This window comes from Triticum urartu, chromosome 2A, assembly GCF_056163025.1.
Source record: "Triticum urartu cultivar PI428250 chromosome 2A, HENAU_Tu73, whole genome shotgun sequence".
NCBI lineage: Eukaryota > Viridiplantae > Streptophyta > Magnoliopsida > Poales > Poaceae > Triticum > Triticum urartu.
The window spans coordinates 104,052,013-104,070,479 of record NC_141874.1 but is presented as its reverse complement, the minus strand read 5'-3'; the positions used below and the strand labels follow the sequence as shown (position 1 = coordinate 104,070,479).

The 18,467-nt window shown below is 48.8% G+C and overlaps 2 protein-coding genes across 2 annotated transcripts; one reads left to right on the top strand and one right to left on the bottom strand.

The window, feature by feature from the left end:
* Positions 1-9,712: 9,712 nt before the first annotated feature.
* LOC125541147 (peroxidase 2-like) lies at positions 9,713-11,407 on the top strand. The gene is made up of 2 exons (XM_048704617.2): positions 9,713-10,206; positions 10,513-11,407. Exons 1-2 carry the CDS (start codon positions 9,781-9,783, stop codon positions 11,275-11,277), a joined length of 1,191 nt encoding a protein of 396 aa, XP_048560574.1. The 5' UTR covers positions 9,713-9,780; the 3' UTR covers positions 11,278-11,407.
* Positions 11,408-13,754: 2,347 nt separating this feature from the next.
* On the bottom strand, positions 13,755-15,001 carry LOC125541146 (peroxidase 2). Its single transcript, XM_048704616.2, has one exon. The coding sequence runs from the start codon at positions 14,914-14,916 to the stop codon at positions 13,957-13,959; it is 960 nt and encodes a 319-aa protein (XP_048560573.1). The 5' UTR covers positions 14,917-15,001; the 3' UTR covers positions 13,755-13,956.
* Positions 15,002-18,467: the final 3,466 nt, after the last annotated feature.

Genomic DNA, 18,467 nt, shown 5'->3' with positions numbered 1-18,467 from the left:
GAGAGGGCCCAGAGATACCTCTCCGACGATCGGAGTGACAAATCCTAATCTCGAAATACGTCAACCCAACATGTACCTTTGGAGACACCTGTAGAGCACCTTTATAATCACCCAGTTACGTTGTGACGTTTGGTAGCACACAAAGTGTTCCTCCGGCACACGGGAGTTACATAATCTCATAGTCATAGGAACATGTATAAGTCATGAAGAAAGCAATAGCAACATACTAAACGATCGGGTGCTAAGCTAATGGAATGGGTCATGTCAATCAGTTCATTCAACTAATGATGTGATCCTGTTAATCAAATGACAACTCTTTGTCCATGGTTAGGAAACATAACCATCTTTGATTAACGAGCTAGTCAAGTATAGGCATACTAGTGACACTCTGTTTGTCTATGTATTCACACATGTATTATGTTTCCGGTTAATACAATTCTAGCATGAATAATAAAATTTTATCATGATATAAGGAAATAAATAATAACTTTATTATTGCCTCTAGGGCATATTTCCTTCAGCGCTCAGTCCGACGAACAAGGCAATCGGACTATAATGCGTGAACACTCTCACTTAGCCATAGAATTCTATAATTTTAAATTTCGGCGAAGCCCCTGGTATTCGTAAGACCGAGTTCGGGGCGCTATCCACGCCTTGGCCAGACAGAGCCGGCTTCTCGCTCTAAGCGGCATAAGTGGTTAGGGACTCGAAAAACCTCTCGAACAGCGACCAGCTCTCGCTTCATCATGACAGTCAGTTTTAGCTTTCTCCACTGAAGTGCTCGACCCAGCTCAACTGAGGCACAATCGAAGTGGTTCTCCTAGTGCTACCTTAACCGATATAGCGGAACGTAAGGCACCAAAACATAGGAGCCGGGCAAACCCAACTATTGACCCAAGACATGATTCGAAGCCGATGCATATAATGCTATAAGTTCGGGGTGCCGCACTTGTTAAAGTGTTCGGACTTCTCACACCATATTGAGGGGTACTAAAGCCCCTGGCATATTTTGGCCGTACCAAAGTGTACGGGTGCAATATGTCGTTAAGGAACATATATTAAAAAAGAGTAATGCAAAAATAGACAAAAGCTATCCACTGTTTATTAAAGAGGGCTACGATCAAAGCAGAACGATACAAATAATACGATAAGCAAAAGGTTGGACTATTTAACGTGTCCGTTCCAGGGGCAAGCTGCAGAATAGTATGCGAAACAGGTATACTGCTCATGATAGAGACCACATGGGAGTTCCGTAATGCGGCGTGTCTTGTCTGCTTCCCTGGTTCTTGCATCGTTTGTTCGGCAATTGAACTGCCGAACGGGCCTTCCGAAGAGTGGAGTCCTGAGAGTAAGAGAAAATTAAAAAATCGGCAGCCCCTGGTGCGATTTAAGCCGTGTTTCGGGCGTGCCGTGATGGTGCCCCTCTCCCTGTACCCATGGTATTTCTAGAGCGTAGTTATGTACGCGAAGTACTGGTATCGCATTTTTGCGAGGGCTGGGGTTGGGGCCACATTGCTACGCCTGTTCGGGTCGTGCCAGGCGGTCTTGTTGTAGGTTACTCCGGGCGCACTTGACGGTGTCCGGTCGTTTAATGGTCGGACTGGAGAACTGCCTGGAGAGGCTGCTTTGTACTTCTGCTGCAAGGGCCGCCGTGTGCTCCTCCGTTCGGAGGGAGCGTTCGGTGTTTCCATTAACCGTAATTACTCCTCGAGGACCTGGCATTTTGAGCTTAAGGTATGCGTAGTGCGGTACCGCATGGAACTTGGCGAATGAGGTTCACCCGAGCAGTGCGTGATAGCCACTGCGGAATGGGACTATGTTGAAGATTAACTCCTCGCTTCGGAAATTATCCGGAGATCCGAAGACCACTTCAAGTGTGACTGAGCCTGTACAGTTGGCCTCTACACCTGGTATTACGCCTTTAAAGATCGTTTTGGTGGGCTTAATCCTCGAGGGATCTACGCTCGTTTTCCGCACTGTATCCTGGTAAAGCAGGTTCATGCTGCTGCCGCCATCCATAAGGACTCTAGTGAGATGAAATCCGTCAATAATTGGGTCTAGAACCAATGCGGCAAATCCTCCATGACGGATGCTTGTGGGATGGTCCCTTCGATCAAAGGTAATCGGGCAGGAGGACCATGGGTTGAACTTTGGGGCGACTGGCTCTACCGCGTATACGTCCCTTAACGCGCACTTCCGCTCCCTTTTGGGGACGTGGGTTGCGTATATCATGTTCACCGTCCGCACTTGTGGGGGAAAACCCTTCTGTCCACTGTTGTTCGGCGGCCAGGGCTCCTCGTCGTCATCGCTATGCAGCCCCTTGTCTTCATTTTCAGCGTTTAACTTGCATGCCTGCTTGAACAACCAACAATCCCTGTTGGTGTGATTGGCCAGCTTTTCGGGGGTGCCATGTATCTGGCACAAGCGGTCGAGTATTCGGTCCAAACTGGACAGGCCCCTAGGATTCCTTTTGAATGGCTTTTTCTGCTGACCGGATTTAGAGCCTCTGAATCCGGCATTAACTGCCGTATCCTCAGCATTGTCGCCGTTAATGTGGCGCTTCTGCTTGTTGCAACGCGACTTGCCACTACTGTCCCTGGTATCTGAATTACCAGGGTTCTTGGTCATATTGTTGCTACGAGCAAGCCAGCTGTCTTCTCCCGCGCAAAAGCGGGTCATGAGTGTCGTGAGTGCTGCCATAGACTTCGGCTTTTCCTGTCCAAGGTGCCGGGCAAGCCACTCGTCACGGATATTGTGCTTGAAGGCTGCTAGGGCCTCAGCGTCCGGACAGTCGACTATTTGATTTTTCTTTGTTAGGAACCGTGTCCAGAATTGCCTGGCCGATTCCTCTGACTGCTGAATTACGTGACTTAGGTCATCGGCGTCTGGGGTCGCACATAAGTGCCCTGGAAATTGTCAAGGAATGCGGCTTCCAGGTCCTCCCAACAACTGATTGATCCTATTGGCAAGTTGTTAAGACAATGCCGAGCTGGTCCTTTAAGCTTGAGTGGGAGGTATTTGATGGCGTGGAAATCATCGCCGCGGGCCATGTGGATATGAAGGAGATAATCCTCGATCCATACCGCAGGATCTGTTGTGCCATCATATCATTCGATATTTACGGGTTTGAAACCCTCGGGGATTTGATGATCCATTATTTCGTCTGTGAAGCATAATGGGTGTGCGGCACCTCTATACTGGGCTATATCACGACGTAGCTCCAATGAGCTTTGTCTACTGTGTTCGGCCCTGCCGAATTTGTGCCGGCGTGACGGTTACCGTCTCGAGCCCTGGGGCGCCCACGCGATCCGTAGATTGATCTTGTTTGCCTTGCCTTGTCCTCCAACATATCTCGTAAGTCCGGCGCATATTCCCGTGCCTTGGTACGGGGTGCGGCTTGAGTGGAGGGCCGAGAGACCTCTCTGTCGCGGCCACGAGGTGGTCGGTCGGCCGCATCAAGTGCTTCCCCCTCTAATCGGGGTAGAATCCTGCGCTTTGGGTAGCTCTTGAAGGGGCGTTCGAGTTTATGCTCTTCGGCCGCAAGGACTTCAGTCCATCTGTCGACTAGCAAATCTTGATCAGCTCTAAGCTATTGCTGTTTTTTCTTGAGGCTTCTTGCCGTGGCCATAAGCCTGCGTTGAAAACGCTCTTGCTCGACGGGATCCTCTGGCACGACGAATTCGTCGTCGTCGAGGCTTGCCTCGTCTTCGGAGGGAGGCATATAATTATCGTTCTCGACCTCTCTGTCTGCCGCTCTCTCATGAGGGCTGGTTTCTCCATCCTCTTGTGCTAAATCTTGCTGGAGGGGGTTTTCTTCGACACTTTTTGGAGTATTATTATCTCCCGTGCTGGAATCACCGTATTTGTTTTGGCGGGATTTTGAGCGGCGCCGCTGACGTCGGCGCTTAGGCTGTTTCTTGGAGGGGTCATCCTCCAGTGTTCCATCGCCATCTCCTTCTTTTGGGGTGTCCACCATGTATATGTCATATGACGAGGTGGCTTTCCAGGGCCTGATAGGCACTGGTTCTTCATCGTCTCCTTCATCGCGTCCATACCGTTGATGTCTTCGGAGTCGAAGTCGAGCATGTCGGTTAAGTCATCGACAGTGGCTACAAAGTGGGTGGTGGGTGGGCTTGGAATTTCTTCATCGTCCGAATCCCAACCTTGCTGACCGTAGTCCAGCCAGGGCTCTCCTGATAAAGAGAGAGACTTCAGTGTCTTCAGAATATCGCCGAAAGGCGAGTGCTGAAAGATGTTCGCGGTAGTAAACTCCATAATCGGCGCCCAATCGGATTCGATCGGCAGGGGCACGGAGGGTTCGGAGTCCGGAGAGGAGTCTGGCTCCTTGGAGTCACGAGTCTCGCAGAGTGCGGGGCTGGTGTTCGGCTCGATCGCCGTTGGGATTGCAGCCCCCGAGGCGGCGTCCAAGCACCCATCCTCGATCGGCGCAGTTGGCTCCGAATTCAGGGTCGAAGCCGATGCGGGTGTGGCCTCCAGGGCACTGTTCGGCGGTAGAGCTAGATCATGCTCGTCGTGACAGTGCAGCGCGCTCGGCAGTGGCTCGAATCCGTCGAAGATCAAGTCCCCGCGGATGTCAGCCGTGTAGTTTAAACTTCCAAATTTGACCTGACGGCCAGGGGCATAGCTTTCGATCTGCTCCAGATGGCCAAGTGAATTGGCCCGTAGTGCGAAGCCGCTGAAGACGAAGATCTATCCGGGGAGGAAGGTCTCACCCTGGACTGCATCGCCATTGATGATCGTAGGAGCCATCAAGCCTGACGGCGACGACACAGAGGAACTCTCAATGAAAGCACCAATGTCGGTGTCAAAACCGGCGGATCTCGGGTAGGGGGTCCCGAACTATGTGTCTAGGCCGGATGGTAACAGGAGGCAAGGTACACGAAGTTTTACCCAGGTTCGGGCCCTCTCGATGGAGGTAAAACCCTACGTCCTGCTTGATTAATATTGATGATATGGGTAGTACAAGAGTAGATCTACCACGAGATCGAAGAGGCTAAACCCTAGAAGCTAGCCTATGGTATGATTGTTGTTGTGTATGTTGTCCTACGGACTAAAACCCTCTGGTTTATATAGACACCGGAGAGGGTTAGGGTTACACAAAGTCGGTTACAAGGTAGGAGATCTACATATCCATATCGCCAAGCTTGCCTTCCACGCCAAGGAAAGTCCCTTCCGGACACGGGACGAAGTCTTCAATCTTGTATCTTCATAGTCTAGGAGTCCGGCCGAAGGTATAGTCCGGCTATCCGAACACCCCCCAATCCAGGACTCCCTCACCACCCTTTAGTACCGGTTGGAGCCACGAACCGGTACTAAAGGGGGCCGCTTTCCGCCGCTTGGCCTGGCCAAAATTGGCCTTTAGTACCGGTTGGTGGCTCCAACCAGTACTAAAGGCCCCTGCTATATATAGCACTTGCGAAAATTTCAGTTTCATCTCCCATCTCCAACCTCTCCCCCGTCCCGTGCGCGCCCTCGCCCTCGCCGCCCCGCCGCTCGCCGTCGCCCCCGCCGCCCGTCGTCGCCGTCTCGCCCCCGCCGCCAGTACGCCGCCGCCCTCACACACACGCGCGCGCGCACACACACACACACATTTTTTAACTTATTTTCTGTTTTATGTTTTTTAGATTAATGCATGTCAAATTGTTAATTAGATGATCGAATTAGATGAATTACCTAGATAAGAATGTTAGAATGTTAATGTTAGATGAATTAGATAGAAAAGTTAAATATTAATGTCAATTGTTAGATGAATTAGCTAGATATTAATTAGGTATATGAGATTATTTGAACTAGTTGAATTAATATAACTAGTTTATTTTTAGTTAATGCTTAGTTGAACTAGCTAGTTGAATTAGAACTAGTTTATTTTTAGTAAGAAAAATTTAGGTATATGAGATTTGATGATCTAATTAAAATATTACTTTATATAACTGCTTTATATATTTTAATAAGAAAATTAATAGAACTAGATTATTTTTAATAAATTGTTAGTTGAATTAGTTGAATTAATAAATTTAGTTTATTTTTAATAAGAAAATTTAGGTATCTGAGATTTGATGATCTAATTAAAATATTACTAGTAAGTGTTTAATGTTTATATGCTTAGTTGACTTAGTTGAATGAATAGAACTAGTTTATTTAGTTGAATTAATAGAACTAGTAAGTGTTTAATGTTTCACATATATATAAACATATGTTAGATATTAATGTCAAATGTTAGATGAATTAGATAGAAATTATATGTTAGATATATATTTAATTTAGTTATATGAGATTTGATCATCTAATTAAAATTTTAGATATAGAACTGGCTACTTTATTTTTAGTAAGAAAATTAATATAACTAGTTTAGTTGAATTAGTTGTACTAGTTAGTTGAATTAGTTGATGTACTTTATTTAGGTATATTTTTAGTAAGTGCTTAGTTGAATTAGTTTAATTAATTAGTTGATCTAGTTGAATTAATAGAACTAGTTAAATTAGTTGAATTAACAGAATTAATAAGTGTTTAATGTTTCACCTATGAACATAGGAATGTCGTCTGACGATGAACACGGTTTCATTATGTGTGAATACTGCGAAGACCAGCGCGGCCTGTGCGACAGAAATTTTCTGGTTGATGATAGGCGCTTCAGCATCAAGCTGGATGAGAACTTCGAAGTGGATACAGTAAGTCACAACGACAATTCTTTTTTCGTAATTAAGCATGACTTATGCTTCACTTGCTTCAACTTATAATTTTAATTTTTCACTATTCTACTAGCGTATCCCCTGTCATGCCAGAATTTTTGTCTTGGATAAGATATGTTTCAGTCCTAACAAAACTATGGAGGTAAAAAAAGTTTACTTGAAGACCGAGCATGGTTATACCTTCAACGTCAAATTATACAATGCAGACACATACACCTATTTTGAATGCAAAACTTGGCAAGCACTATGCATGCTTATGCATTTGAGCCTGATATGATTATCACCTTTGATATTCGTCCGGGAGATGATATTGAAGGTAATAGAGATATCTGGGTGAATGTGCAGACACCTCCAATTCTAACATTATGTGAGTTTCTTAACCATATTTATGTCTTCCATATTTTTTATTCAAAAATAGTTGACAAGTAATTTTTATTGACAACTTATTTCCATTCAAGCAAACATGTCTGGCGCTTGGTAAACAGGACCGTCCACTGTCCCGGGGCTGAACTAAACTGCGAGGAGACAAGTCATTATGTTTCATGGCTTGAGAATCTTGATGCTGTCAAGATAAATTATTTTCCTGAATTTGAAAATCTTAGTACTCAAAACGTGCGATCAATAGTGATCGTATTGAACTACGGTCACATCTATTTAGAAAAGATGGTATGATTTTTACCATTTATCCTGAGTGCATCATTTGCATATATACATTATTTTTCAAGCTAAACTTTCATTGCTAAGTATATTACTATACGATGTTCTTGAACAGGGACTCCCGATGACAGTTGTGCCTTAGTGATTGAGACTAAAGGTCGCATGCCAGTGGTTAGCTTACGGCCAAGACATCCTACATAGCACACATTTAGGATTTCTAAAAGCGAGGAATGCTTAATAGTGAAATATTGGAGCAAAATTGTTAATGATCGCAGAGAAGTACTAGGGGGCAGCAATCAGAAGCGCAACCCACGATTAGGAGATAGGTTCATCTGCATGCTCCAATATGATGAATCAGGAGAGCTATACATGTTCTATGCTATTTTACCTGAGAGAGAGCAGCATGAGTGATTAGCTAGTTCATGCTCTTAGTACTTGTCCTCTCATGTTCGTGTTCTTCGTCCTGAACTTAATCTCAAAGAGTGATTTGCTTTTGTGATGTTATGAACGCTTATAATATCATGACCATGTTGAACTCGATGATATCTTTGCTTCTGGTATAAGTGAATGTTTCTTCTTTAAGTTAGTGTTGGTGGTGATTAGATAGTGGTAATGACTATGATGATTAAATAGTGGTAATGACGACTATGATGATTTTTAGCTAGCTAGTATATAATGTTGTTGGTGATGATATGATGCAATAGTTTTTATATTAATATGATGATGATGATGATATTGATGAGTTATTATATCATTTATGAAAGAAACCGCAGATTAGTTTCAACTAGATGGATCCTAGCTAAGTGATAGTGATCAAGGTAATATGAATATGGCATATACTTGATCACGTGATCAAGTAATATGGATATGGCATATACTTGATCACTTAGCTGCCAGGATCCACATGCATCCAGTTGAAACTAATTTGCGGTACTTTCACTTAATGATTTAACAACTCATTATAATGTAAAACAATCATTAAATTGAATTGAAAACACAAAATTAAAAGAAACATAAAAAAACACCCTAAACATTCAGTACCGGTTGGTGTTACCAACCGGTACTAATGATCTACCCGCACCTAGGGCCAGGCTCGTGCCACGTGGTGGCACTTCAGCGCTGGTTCGTGCCGAACGGCGGGGGGGGGGGGGGGGGGGGGGGGGCTTTAGTCCCCACTCTTTAATGCCGGTTGTAGAACCGGCGCTAAAGGGCCTTACGAACTGGCGCTAAAGCCCGATTCTGCACTAGTGATTTCGAGATTTGAGCTTTTTTCATTTTAATTTTTGTACAACACTCTGGATGCTCGGTACTTAGTACTGAATGGTATATGGTTGTGTGCACCGTCTCATGCTGAGGTTCGGTGGACCCTCTTTTTAAAAGAAAATTAGTCAACATACAAGGCATTCTTACCGTAATACAAGCTATATATCAAAATGTAAGCCATTTTTTGATTTTGTATAGGGCATAAAAAACGTCTTACATTTTGTTTAAAGGGAGTATGTGTTAGTTTATGCCCACAGGAGGTCGTTCTCCTATTCTAATGTGTCCTATATGCCTATTAATCACTTGGAGTTTAAAGCTTAATACATGCCAAGGAAAAAAGAATTAGAACACAGGAAACATGCAGACGCTCATACATACGCACATACACTGACTCATAGTCATATGAACACATGCACGCACACTCTATCCCTACAAACACCTCCGAGAAACTAAGTCAACACATCATCTTGAGATTGACTAAGCCGGCACTCACACCTTTGTAATCGACGGGGACGTTTTCTCTCGTTGAACGCATATTACTGAAAGCGCTGAAATAAATCCAAAAAAATACGAGCATCATTGTCAAATCTAGGACTACATGTCAAACTATTAACGGACTTGTTTGCATAACGGATACTAACCAACAACCGGTTGTTGCCCATTCGCCCGCTCAAAACAAAACAAAAAATCTCCCAGTGGGCATCGTAACATGTTAAGAACTTGTTCATCGTACATCACGCCGCAGCATTGTTGTACAACACAGTTGGAATCCTGGTTGAACACATGCATGGAATTATTGTTCCAAAAAAGTCTTCGCCTCCTTCCACTGGCATTACAGTGTGTTGATATAAACTTGTCTTACTACGCTACCTACCTTCCCATGAATCACTCCCGAGCAACTCAGAAGCTCCGTCGGCGCAGCCCGGATCGATGAGTTGTTCATGTTCATCCATGTGCCCAGTTGACATTGAACTACAACGATATACTAATTAAAGAAGCTGTACACATGTATAGCGGCCGAAGCAACAATTCGTGCCTGGTACATTCCTCGAACTACCTCACAGAGCCCATCTATAAGTAGACGGCCGCAACAGCGTCAGGAGGCACAGAGGCCGAAGCGCAGGCAGTTTCAAGCACCGAACCTGCAGACATGGCAAACCTCGCCGTTGCCATCTTGCTTGCATCGCTCGGAGCCGTGGCTACTGCTCAAAAAACCTCCGCGCCGGCGGCAATGCCAGCCTACCAAGGCTCCTACCCAAGCTACGCTAGTCCGCCGGTAGCCGAAATGCCAGCCTATCAAGGTTCCTATCCAAGCCACATTAGCTCCCCAGCTGCTAGCCCGAGCTACACCTTCCCGGCACCAAGCCCGCCAAGCATGGCCGCACCTACTGCTAGTCCACCGAGCCCGACCCCTTCTCCGTCTGCGGGACGACGGAGGCTGCGTGTCGGCTTCTACAGGCGCTCGTGCCCACGGGCGGAGAACATCGTCAGGGAGGCCGTGAGGAACGCCACGTCCAAGAACCCTGGCCTGGGCGCTGGGATAATTCGGATGCACTTCCACGACTGCTTCGTCCAGGTACAGTTAAAATTTTGAAAATCCATCCATGCATGTGGTAATACTGCAGAATATCTGTCATGTGCATGTGATTAGTACGCAAGGCATAAAACCTCGTGAATGTTTTCTTAAAGAAATGTTAATGGTGATTGCTAAAATCGTATTGCTGGATAGAATACTGCTAGTGGTAAGCATGCTCCGATTAATTCAGATGTCAGATAAATATTTTATTTCTTCTTGGTATGTACAGACATGTTTCTAGCATTTTGTCGGTGTGATGCCAGGTGTTGATTAACATGTGTGTGCGCGCCCGACGTTTTCTTACAGGGTTGCGACGCTTCCGTCCTGCTCGACCCGACAGCGGCCAACCCGCAGCCGGAGAAGCTCAGCCCACCCAACTTCCCAAGCCTGCGTGGCTTCGAAGTGATCGACGCTGCCAAGGAGGCGCTCGAGAAGGTTTGCCCCGGGAGGGTCTCCTGCGCCGACATTATCGCCTTTGCCGCCCGAGACGCTTCCTTCTTCCTCAGCCGTGCAAGGATCAACTTTAGGATGCCGGCAGGGCGCCTGGACGGGCGCGTGTCCCTCTCCAGTGAGGCGCTCGATTTCCTTCCGCCACCGTTCTTCAACCTCTCGCAGCTCGTCGACAATTTCAGGGCCAAGAACCTCGACGAGGATGACCTCGTGGTGCTCTCCGGCGCGCACACCATCGGCGTGTCCCACTGCTCGTCCTTCACCGACCGCCTCCCGCCGAACCCCTCGGACATGAACCCGGCATTCGCCACCCTGCTGCAGAGCAAGTGTCCGGTGAGTCCCAACTTCACGAACGACCCAACAGTGGTGCAGGACATTGTGACGCCTAACCGGTTGGACACCCGGTACTACACCAATGTGCTCAAGCGCAACGTGCTCTTCACCTCCGACGCGGCACTCTTGTCGTCCCGGCGGACAGCCAGGAAGGTGGTGGAGAACGCACTTATCCCAAGGAGGTGGGAGAGCAAGTTCGCCAGGGCGATGGTGAAGATGGCGGCCATCGAGCTCAAGACCGCTGCAAATGGGGAGATCAGGAAGATGTGCAGGGTCGTCAACAACTAGGATTGCCAGCCACTTGTAGTTAAAACCAAGCGTGCACACTGTTTAGGTTTTCCCACCAGTTTATTTTGGAGCATCCGTCCTTGTTGATTCCCTGCATTTTGGTTCCTTGGTTAAGTTATAAGTAGAAGCATGTTATTGTTCCATTCTTTGGTTAAATTAAATAGCTGGCTCAATTATACTTGATCATATTACTTCTCAAATGAAGTTTGTTTTTTAGCTCATCATGTTACCGATTTTGCTCTGTGTTTTAATTTCATGGTCACTCATGAATCTTGACCATGCGCATCACACTCCACGCCGAGACCTGTACTACTTTCCACACAATCTCTCTTGTTTCTCACACAAAACCCAATACGCTCTGTACACTCAATGCATAATCCGGCTGTAAACTATTCGCAGATGTATCACCTTGATACAACGTATTGAAACTGAAAAAAGTACCAACTCACCTTGATGCCAGGTCTTGAAAGTTGTCATAAAAAACGTTCTATTTGCTATGAGCAAACTTCGAATGTTTGGGATTTATCGGGGTCTTTTCTTTATTACTTTTGCATTTTTTAAATTTCTTTATAGTTTTGCAATACACGGTGACCTTTTTTTTAATATAGAGTGAACATTTTTTAAATACCCACTGAACTTTTTTAGTATACGGTGAACATTTTCTGAATACATACTGAACATTTTATTAATATACGATGAACATCTTTGATAAATTGAAAAATTATTCATATAGGATGAACTTTTTTAATAATATGATGAACATTTTTTAGTTTTTTAGTACACATTGATTTTTTTTGATATACACTGAACTTTTTGTAATATACTAAACTTTTTCATAAAACACATAGTAAACAATTTCTAATAGTTTTAATAGGGTTATAAAATATCTATCTCCGAAAAGTCAACGTCCTTTTTTGGTGAAAACCTAAATAAAAAACCAAAGAGAAAAAATATATATAACTGCTCATAGGGCAAAGTGGGCTTCAGAGGCCACCCCTCCATAAAAAACCAGATACCAAAGCACGGCTCGACAAAAACAGAAAGTGCCATGGTAGTTGATGCACGGAGGCGAGAGCTCCTATTTGCCGCCCTTGGTCGGCAAATTGTTGAGCCTTTGCCGAAGGCATATATGTGAGTGGGCCCGCCCATTTGGACCCAATAGTGGTGCAGGACATTGTGACGCCCAACCGGTTGGACACTCGGTACTACACCAATGTGCTCAAATGCAACGTGCTCTTCACCTCCAATGCGGCACCCTTGTTGTCCAGGAGGACAGCCAGGAAGGTGGTGAAGAACACACTTATCCCAAGGAGGTGGGAGAGCAAGTTCGCCAGGCCCATGATAAAGATGGCGGCCATCGAGCTCAAGACCAACGCCAATGCGGAGATCAGGAAGATTTGCAGGGTCGTCAACAACTAGGATTAGCAGCTTTGTACTCCCTTCGTTTCTTTTTTACTCCACATAAAAGATTTGTCTAAAGTCAAAAAAATTAAGTTTGACCAGATTTATATAGTTTTGCAACATACGGTGAACATTTTTACCACTATATGATGAACATTTATAAAAATAGACAATGAACATTTTTAGTATATGGTAAACATTTTTCAAATACATATCAAACTTTTTTTGTTAATATATGATGAAATTTTTGTTATTAAATTGAAAAGTAATAATATAGGATGAACTTCTTAATTATATGAAGAATTTTTTAAAATACACGATTAAGATTTTTTAAATATATGTGAACTTTTTAATATACACTATTTTTTAATAAAACACATACTAAACGATTTTATAAGATATGTTTTATTATTTTTAATAGCTTTTCAAAATGAATAACTCCTGAAAAACATCTTCCTTTTTGTGAAAAGTCGACTAAAACCCCGAAGAGAACAAAATAAAAAATCGCTCACGGGACAAAGTGGACCGGGCCATTTAGGTTGACTTCGGTATTGGGAATACGCTCGGATCTTGTCCAGTCACGGGACAAAGTCGACTCATGCCTCTTGACAGATTCAGAGTTGAAAAGGTGCTTCAAGATCAAGTCTGAATACGCTCAGATCTTCTCCACTGTAGTGCGAATCGGTGGTGCTCTTTTGGCATTTAGGGTATCGATGCCTGGATGTTGTTCGGCGGCCACACCCCCATACAATCCACCCTACGTGCAAAAAGGTCCAACAAAGTAATGCATCCGACCAAAAAGGCCGAACCTGATGTCCATGTGTATAGTGTGGCCGAAGACCCTTGGCGGCCAAAATTGGTTTTTTGTTGGCTTTTCTCTTAAGAAGGAACGGAAGTTTCAAGCAAAATGTTTCATTCGGATTTGAACAATGCCACGCCCAATTGGATATGTAAAACATCTAGCACTACAATGCTATGGCAAATCTCACCTAAGTACAAATCAAACAACAAAGATGTATTGATACATCTTTTTGAGAAAGGCAGTGCAGGCCAGACAAACAGATATACAGCAGGCAGGAGAAAAATAATCAACAAATAAAACAGGATCTTCCCTTCAAAAAAGCAACCCGAGCAAAGAAGAACCCACGGATGGGAAACAATTCTTTACATCCAATCGAAAATGGGACAAAATGAGATCAAAATGTAGCTTTACAACCAATCGAAAATGGGATAAAATGGGATCAAGTAGTAGTAGCTTTTGCGTATGTGCATTGCCAGCTAGTTGACGAGGCGGCAGTTCTTCCTGATCTCGCCGACGCCGCTGCCCTTGATTTCGATGTTGGCCATCTTCACCATCGCTTTGGCGAACTTCTTCTCCCACGACGCCAGGAACCTGGCGTTGGCGCGCACCATCCTCCCCGTGTCCTGCGAGGACAGCAGCGCGGCGTCGGACGTGAAGAGCACCCTGCGCGCGAGCACGTTCTTGTAGAACTGGTTGTCGAGCTTCCTGGGCGTCACGAAGTCCTGCACCACCGTGGGGTCGTTGGCGGCGGTGGGGCTGGCTGGGCACCGGCGGCGCAGGAGGCTGGCGAGCGGCGCGCCGATGTCGGACTGGGTGGCGAGGCGGTCGGGGACGAAGGAGGAGCAGTGGGAGCGGCCGATGGAGTGCGCCCCGGAGAGCACGACCATGTCCTCGGCGGAGAGGCCCTTGGCGGCGAAGCCAGAGACGAGGGTGCTGAGGTTGGAGGTCGGGCCGGGCAGGAAGAGGAGCGTGTCGTTGGCGATGGACCTGCGGCCGTCGAGGCGGCCGGCGGGGACGTGGAAGCTGACCCTGGCGTGGCTGAGGAGGTAGGACGCGTCGCGGGCCGCGAAGGCGACGACGTCGGCGCAGGAGACGACGCCGGGGCAGGCGCGCTCGAGGGCGGCCTTGGCGGCGTCGATGACCTCGAAGCCCCGGAGGCTGGGGTTGTTGGGCGCGCCCAGCTTCTCCGGCTGCGGGTTGGCCGGCGTCGGGTCCAGCAGCACGGAGGCGTCGCAGCCCTCGACGAAGCAGTCGTGGAAGAGCATGCGGATGATGCCGGCGCCGGAGCCGGCGTCGGCGCGCACGGCCTTCTTCACCTCGGCGCGCACGAGCGCCTCGGCCTTCGGGCACGTGCTTCGGTAGTAGCCCATCTCCAGGCCATGGCACGCCGCGGCTAGGAGCATGGCGCATGAGATCAGAATGGCAAGCTTAGCCATGGCTCCTAGCTAGTTTAGCTGATGGACCTGTGAGTGTAGGTGGAGATGGACCTCGAGAAGTGGCTGTGTGGACTGCTCATATGTGCAGATCCTATTTATAGATGGGAGGAAGTGAGCGAGAAAGAGATATTCCATACGTAGAACATGGTTCCATGCCACCTCATAGATAAACCACTTGAGAGGGATCAAATGATTTTGTTAGTTGAGGGATTAAGTTGTTTGGTTTTAGGTCATTTTGCTTGTTTAATTTTCTTTCATGCATTGCCCTGGGAAAGCCAATAGAGCTGCTCATGAACTTGCTAAAAGAAGGCTGCGGGGAACCACCGAACCATGATGTTATCTGCCAGCATGATCCCCCAACCTTATTAATTGCTACGAAAATCCTACATCTACGAAGAGGTACGCGCCATTTACTTGAACTACCTAACAACTACCCCCCCCCCCTCTCAATTTTCAAGGGGTGGGCCCGTCCTCCCCTTATCTCCAATCGTATTCATTCACCTGGTTCGTTACGTTAATTACGTAGAACTTTTTACGTAGCTCTAGCATTGCTCTAATTGCTACCCTTGTGGATAACTATTTTTACCGAATAATACACACCGACATTATGGCTTTCCCCAAGAAAAAGGTTGTTCGGTTTTAGAACTGAGTGACCAAAAATTATCAGCGGTTAAATTAAGGGAGAGAAATGTTTAATTTCGCTTAAATTAAAGGCCAAAAATACTACCAACTAACTCATGTGATAAGGGAACCACGTCCCAGGCTCTGAGCCCCTCCCCCCCCCCCCCCCCCCCCCCCGCGCCGCTGGCCGCTCCGGCCGCGGCGGCCACCCAAAATCCGAGGCGCCTTTACTGCGCTCGCCGCCCATCCGGGTCTCCGCGGAGGCCATGCTGCGCTGCTCCACCCCGGTGTGGGATCTAGCTTCGCCTACAGGAAGCCTTGAAGGGAGCTCTCCAGAAAAGGGGGAGATCCATTCCCCGACCAGTGGTCCGTCCCAGGTGCCGGCGACCCCGTCCCCCCCTTCGCCGCGCGGTCTGAGGAGCCCTCCCCGCTCCCCTCGCAGATCTGGCGCCTGCGACCCCGAGGCTGGCTTCGGACCGGAGGACGGGGACGCGCCACCCCCGCCCGAGCGCCCCCGTCTCAAGTCCATTGTGGCACGTGATTCCTCCTTGCCATTTCCGGCCAGCGACGATATTGAAGAGGGCTGGACGCTCCATCAATCCCGCAAAAACAAGAGGGCCAATAGAGATCCGATGGGCTCCAGCCAGCTCCAGAGCCACCGACGCCGACGCTCCATCCCCGGCCGGCTCTCCTCTAAGGGCAGGGAGGCCTTTTTAAGTAGATTCAAAGGCCTCTGCTTCCGCTGTCTTAGTTCTGAACATCGTAGAATCGACTGCCACGACCCACTGCGCTGCATTATCTGCGAACTCCAAGGCCACTACGGCCGTGACTGCCCTGCAAATCCCCGCAACAAGGCTGCGCGCAAGCAGGGCATGCGTCCGTGCGCCCAGCACCGTCCGGTCCGCGAGCGCCTGATCTTCCCGCCGTCCCCGACCCTGCGGCCAGCCTGTCCGGTCGACGAGCGCCTCGCCATGGAGCCTGCACCCCTCATCGACCACAACCGCCGCCCCCGCAACAGCCACCAGGTCATCGCGTCCTCGCCAGCCATCGAGCACCAGACGTTCCTGCTCCTCCAGCATGCCGTGGTCGTCACGGCGGTGGGCACCACGACGCATGCCGCCAGTCCGCTGTCCATCGGCCGCGCGCTCGAGAAGGAGTTCAAGATCCCACCACACCTTCTGCGCGTCACCAACCACGACCCCGAGGACTTCTTTGTCTTCTTCACCATGCCGGCGCACAAGGATCTCGCTGTGCGGCAGGGCTCGCTGTCGGTGGATGGCGTGCCCTTCCTGCTGGAGCCCTGGCGTGAGGACGCGCATGCTGTCCGCCTCAAGTGGATGCTGCATGTGCGTGTGGTCATCGAGAAGCTCCCTATGAACCTCTAGACACTCGAGGGGGCGGGGAAGCCATTGGTGACAAGGTGATCGTCGACCGCTTGGACAGCCGGACGCACGAGCGTGTCGACACCAAGCTCTTCGCATGTTGGGTCTGGTGCTGGGACACTGCCCATATCCCCACTAGACGCACCATTTGGAAGCACGCCAGGGGGCGGGCCGCATCGACGAGATGCTGGGCCACTCCCCTCCGAGTCGCGCGATGGCTCCTCCACCTGAGCTGCTGCAGTTCGACTTGCTCCTTCATCTGGACCGTGTCGAGGACTGGACGCCGCTCTCGCCGCGATCCTCGCGCTCCCCGCAGAGTGGCATCCCCTCGGAAGACGACGAGCCCGACGAGCGCCCATACCCCCGCACCGAGCCGGGCGTGTGGACTGTGCGGGTGGAGGACGGCAGGCCGGCGATTGCGCTTGCGCCTACCATGCGCCCGCAGCCCCACATGGCATCCACGGGCTGCCGGGGCATGCCCTCTAGCGGTGGGGGGTGCGACCGCGACCGCGACGACCAAAGATACCAGCGACGCACCTGGAAGGACACCCTCCTCGGCCTGGGACGGGCAAATGCTCCCCCCACCCCCACCCCCCGGCCAAGGAACGGCAGCGCAGCCGGACCCCGATCTCCCGCCATCGACAAGGTGCGCCACGCGGAAGACACATGTGCAGCGACAAAACTCTGCCCCACGCCCCTGGCAAGATCAAGGAACCGGCAATGCGCGTGGCTTCGACGCGCCCATCAAAGCCAAAGGAAAAGGAGACCGCGCCGAGCAGGCGACTCCACGACGGTGAAGCTGTTGGGGAACGTAGTAATTTCAAAAAATTTCCTACGCACACGCAAGATCATGGTGATGCATAGAAACGAGGGGAGAGCGTGATTTGTGTACCCTTGTAGACCGACAGCGGAAGCGTTAGCACAACGCGGTTGATGTAGTCGTACGTCTTCACGGCCCGACTGATCAAGCACCGAAACTACGGCACCTCCGAGTTCTAGCACACGTTCAGCTCGATGACGATCCCCGGACTCCGATCCAGCAAAGTGTCGGGGAAGAGTTCCGTCAGCACGACGGCGTGGTGACGATCTTGATGTACTACCGTCGCAGGGCTTCGCCTAAGCACCGCTACAATATTATCGAGGATTATGATGGAAGGGGGCACCGCACACGGCTAAGAATATGATCACGTGGATCAACTTGTGTGTGTAGGGGTGCCCCCTGCCCCCGTATATAAAGGAGCAAGGGGAGGTGCGGCCGGCCAGGAGGAGGGCGCGCCAGAAGGAGTCCTACTCCCACCGGGAGTAGGATTCCCCCCCTTTCCTAGTTGGAATAGGATTCGGGAGGGGGGAAAGAGGAGAGAGAGAAGAAAGGGGGGCGCCGCCCCCCTCTCCTTGTCCTATTCGGACTAGGGGGAGGGATGCGCGGCCCAGCCCTGGCCACCTCTCCTCTCTTCCACTAAAGCCCACTAAGGCCCATATACCTCCCGGGGGGGGGGGGGGTTCCGGTAACCTCCCAGTAATCCGGTAAAATCCCGATTTCACCCGGAA

Coding starts and splice junctions, on each gene's coding strand:
- LOC125541147 (XM_048704617.2), top strand. CDS start 9,781: ATGGCAAACCTCGCCGTTGCCATCTTGCTTGCATCGCTCGGAGCCGTG. Junction 10,207..10,512: donor TCCACGACTGCTTCGTCCAG/GTACAGTTAAAA, acceptor GTTTTCTTACAG/GGTTGCGACGCTTCCGTCCT.
- LOC125541146 (XM_048704616.2), bottom strand. CDS start 14,916: ATGGCTAAGCTTGCCATTCTGATCTCATGCGCCATGCTCCTAGCCGCG.